This window comes from Cebus imitator, unplaced genomic scaffold, assembly GCF_001604975.1.
Source record: "Cebus imitator isolate Cc_AM_T3 unplaced genomic scaffold, Cebus_imitator-1.0 Scaffold385, whole genome shotgun sequence".
Classification (NCBI taxonomy): domain Eukaryota; kingdom Metazoa; phylum Chordata; class Mammalia; order Primates; family Cebidae; genus Cebus; species Cebus imitator.
This window is the reverse complement of record NW_016107700.1, coordinates 1,781,630-1,784,856: the sequence shown is the minus strand read 5'-3', so window position 1 is coordinate 1,784,856 and position 3,227 is coordinate 1,781,630. Positions and strand designations below refer to the sequence as shown.

Below are 3,227 nucleotides of genomic sequence, written 5' to 3'. Positions count from 1 at the left end.
TAATAATGAATGTTTTAAACCCTATATTCTAACATTAAATTTCATTGGGGGGATAAAATTAGGAGGAAAAATATCAAATTCATTTGAGTGGAATACTTCACAATGCCTATGAATATGAGATGTTACTTTAATATTTAATCAATAACATCAATAGAGTAGGTCCTTCATTAGATGTTCTACTGTGCCAGAAGTGGTATCACTCCCAATACTGCAGAAAAATAAGCCTAACATGAGGCTGCAATTTCAAAACAACCTAAAAAAACATGACCCTTGTGAGTTCATTCACTACCTCTCTTCGCTACAACATAGTTTCCATGTGCAAAGGTGATCTGATCTATGAGACAGTTTACAAAATCCACCTCCCACTGGGAAAGCTGCTGGGACAGAACACAGCATTGCACAATTACGAAACCCAAATCACAATGTAAACAAACTGCATGCCAGAAAAAAATGTATATGAAAACTGTTATACAAGCAAAAGATCAAATAGAAAATGAAGCAATATTATACAGGCCCTAGGGGAAAACGATATTGTACTATGCATTTAAAATGTAACAAAGTAGGGTGCAATTATTTATTGAGGGAGTTGAACTGAGGCAGTAACTCAGGGCCTCCCAACCTTCTGAGCTAGAACAACACATCAGTCTCCACTAACTGCTATTACCAAATCTCTCTCATCACCTGGGCAAACTGAAGAACTGACTGCTCCCTAGTTGTAAAGGAATTTGGGGTCAGCGGGCCAAGCTTTCTTACCTGGCCACTTTGCGTTTGTCATGTGGATGCAGCTTGGCGGCCATTTCTGGGTCCACTTGGCTTAGGCGTTTGTGAAGTACAAGACCATCCTCCTTTTCAAGCTCCACTTTTCGGTCAATCACTTCCTCAGTGCCCATCTCCGGGGGCTATTAAATGATGGTTTAGAGGTAAATTTAATTCAACCAACACTGAGACACTGTATGTGCCAGGTACTTTGCTAAGTGTCGGGAATACAGAATAATCAGAAGATCTTGCTATATAGTGAGAGACAGATCATAAACAGAAAATTCCAATATGCTGTGGTAAGTGCTGTAAGGCCACAGCAAACAAAGAGGAAAGAAGACTTACAGCATAGGGAAATAGTCGGCTACTTTGCTTCCTTGTCAGAAGTTCAAACAGGTACCAGGGCTAATGTATCTATTTTAACATATCCAGGAGTCTAGTCTTCTCAGCAAGGGTGACCAAAGAGACCGGGATTGCCAGCAAATTACAGTTTACACAGTTACCCTACACAGTAGCACCTACGTAAGTAAGGTCAGTGTTGGACATCTCCCTGACATACATACTGTGCTGCCAGTTAGAAAATATTGAATTAGGCTAATGCACTGGACTTTTTTCCTTTAAAAGTTTATTTAAATATATATATATATTTTTTATTCATTTCCAGTAATGGCTATAAGCAATATTTTAACAGTTTTTTAAATAAAGAATGATACATATTTTTGGCCGGGTGCAGTGGCTCACACCTGTAATCCCAGCACTTTGGGAGGCTGAGGTGGGTGGATCATGAGGTCAAAAGATCAAGACCATCCTGGCAAACATGGTGAAACCCTGTCTCTACTAAAAATACAAAAATTAGCTGGATGTGGTGGCGCTCACCTGTAGTCCTAGCTACTTGGGAGGCTGAGGCAGGAGAACCACTTGAACCCAGGAGGTGGAGCTTGCAGTGACCTGAGATCGTGTCACTGCACTCCAGCCTGGCGAAAGAGCGAGACTCTGTCTCAAAACAACAAAAAAAATTATACATATTTTTTTCTTGAATTGCATCTCTCTATTTTTTTGAGACAGGGTCTCACCCTGTTGCCCAGGCTACAATGCAATGGCATGATCTTGGCTAACTGTGCAACCTCCGCCTCCTGAGTTTAAGTGATCCTCTTGCCTCAGCCTCCTTAGTAGCAGCTGGGATTACAGGCATGTACCACCACACCCGGCTAATTTTTGTATTTTTAGTAGAGAAAGGGTTTCACCATGTTGGCCAGGCTGGTCTCAAACTCCTGACCTCAGGTGATCCGGCCACCTTGGCCTCCCAAAGTGCTGGGATTAAAAGCATCAGCCACCTCCTAATGTACTGTTAATTTATAAGGAGATGCTAATTAATTTACACAACATTTTTCCCACACACAGCCCCTGGCCGTATAGGCCAGCCTGAATGAACACACTTCACATATGGAGGTGGCATTTGTTTGAGAATATTAAATAGGATAATTATAGTTGCTGAGTATAAGAAATGGGTAAGACTCAACCTTTTTCCTACTAAAATTAGCCAGCAAGAAAGAGCAACCCATTTCCTCAGTAAGTTACAAGTGAACTAAACTTACCTTGGTATTGATAAGAACTTTCCAGAGCAGAGATTCAATGTAATAATTAGTTCCTCCCACAACAATAGGAATTTTGTCTCGGGCAAATATATCTTCAATGTGAACATTAAGAAAGACATTACGGTATTTAATATCAAGAGAATCTGACTCACTTGGGAAGGACACTATAGCAAGAGACCACATTCATTTATCTGAAGAGCAGAGGAGAAAGTGTGGGCACCAAAATGTGTTAATACCAGCCTTCAATGTTTCCAACAAATTTCCAGAATCATGTCCAATCAGTTCTGGAGAGAAGTGCAGAAACCAGAGACAAATGCATAGTGGTAATTTCTTCCAGTTCTAGAACTTTCTAGGTCTTGCGGCTAAAAGTCAAAGTTTTATTAGTATTCCAAATCAGTTCAACAAGCAGAAGCCCAAGGACTCTCACAGAACCAAGTGTCAGCTGCTCAGGAGGCCACCAACGTGGCATCCATTGCGTGACTTTGCCTTCTAAGGCAAAACACAAGCTGATTTCTTTAAGATCCTTAGACTCAATCAGTCTCTACCATCATGGAGAGACCATCATATTTTTGCCACTTGAGGCTTCACCAAATTAAGTGAGAAGCACAGGTTCCGAAGATAAATAGACTTCAGTTACCAGGTTCAGCTCTTAGGCAAGTTACTCACCCTGTCTGAGCTTCAGTTTTCCCAGTGTAAAAATCCCCATGCGTTCTTATGAACATTAAATGTGACAGTGCAGGCCGGGTGCGGTGGCTCAAGCCTGTAATCCCAGTACTTTGGGAGGCCGAGGCGGGTGGATCACGAGGTCAAGAGATCGAGACCATCCTGGTCAACATGGTGAAACCCCGTCTCTACTAAAAATACAAAAAATTAGCT

The 3,227-nt window shown here is 41.4% G+C and overlaps 1 protein-coding gene across 2 annotated transcripts in view; it reads right to left on the bottom strand.

Annotated features, from left to right (window-relative positions):
- TRIT1 (tRNA isopentenyltransferase 1) overlaps window positions 1-3,227 on the bottom strand; it is a 38,220-nt gene that overhangs the window by 10,977 nt on the left and 24,016 nt on the right. For both annotated transcript variants that reach the window (XR_001818869.2, XM_017507973.2), the window contains exons 3-4: window positions 2,352-2,450; window positions 754-899 (exon numbers count right to left, since the gene is read on the bottom strand). Coding sequence is in view for 1 of the 2 variants with exons in the window: in XM_017507973.2 (XP_017363462.1) it covers window positions 754-899; window positions 2,352-2,450 (245 nt within the window). In the remaining variant the exon portion in view is untranslated. The remainder of the gene's footprint in view (window positions 1-753; window positions 900-2,351; window positions 2,451-3,227) is intronic.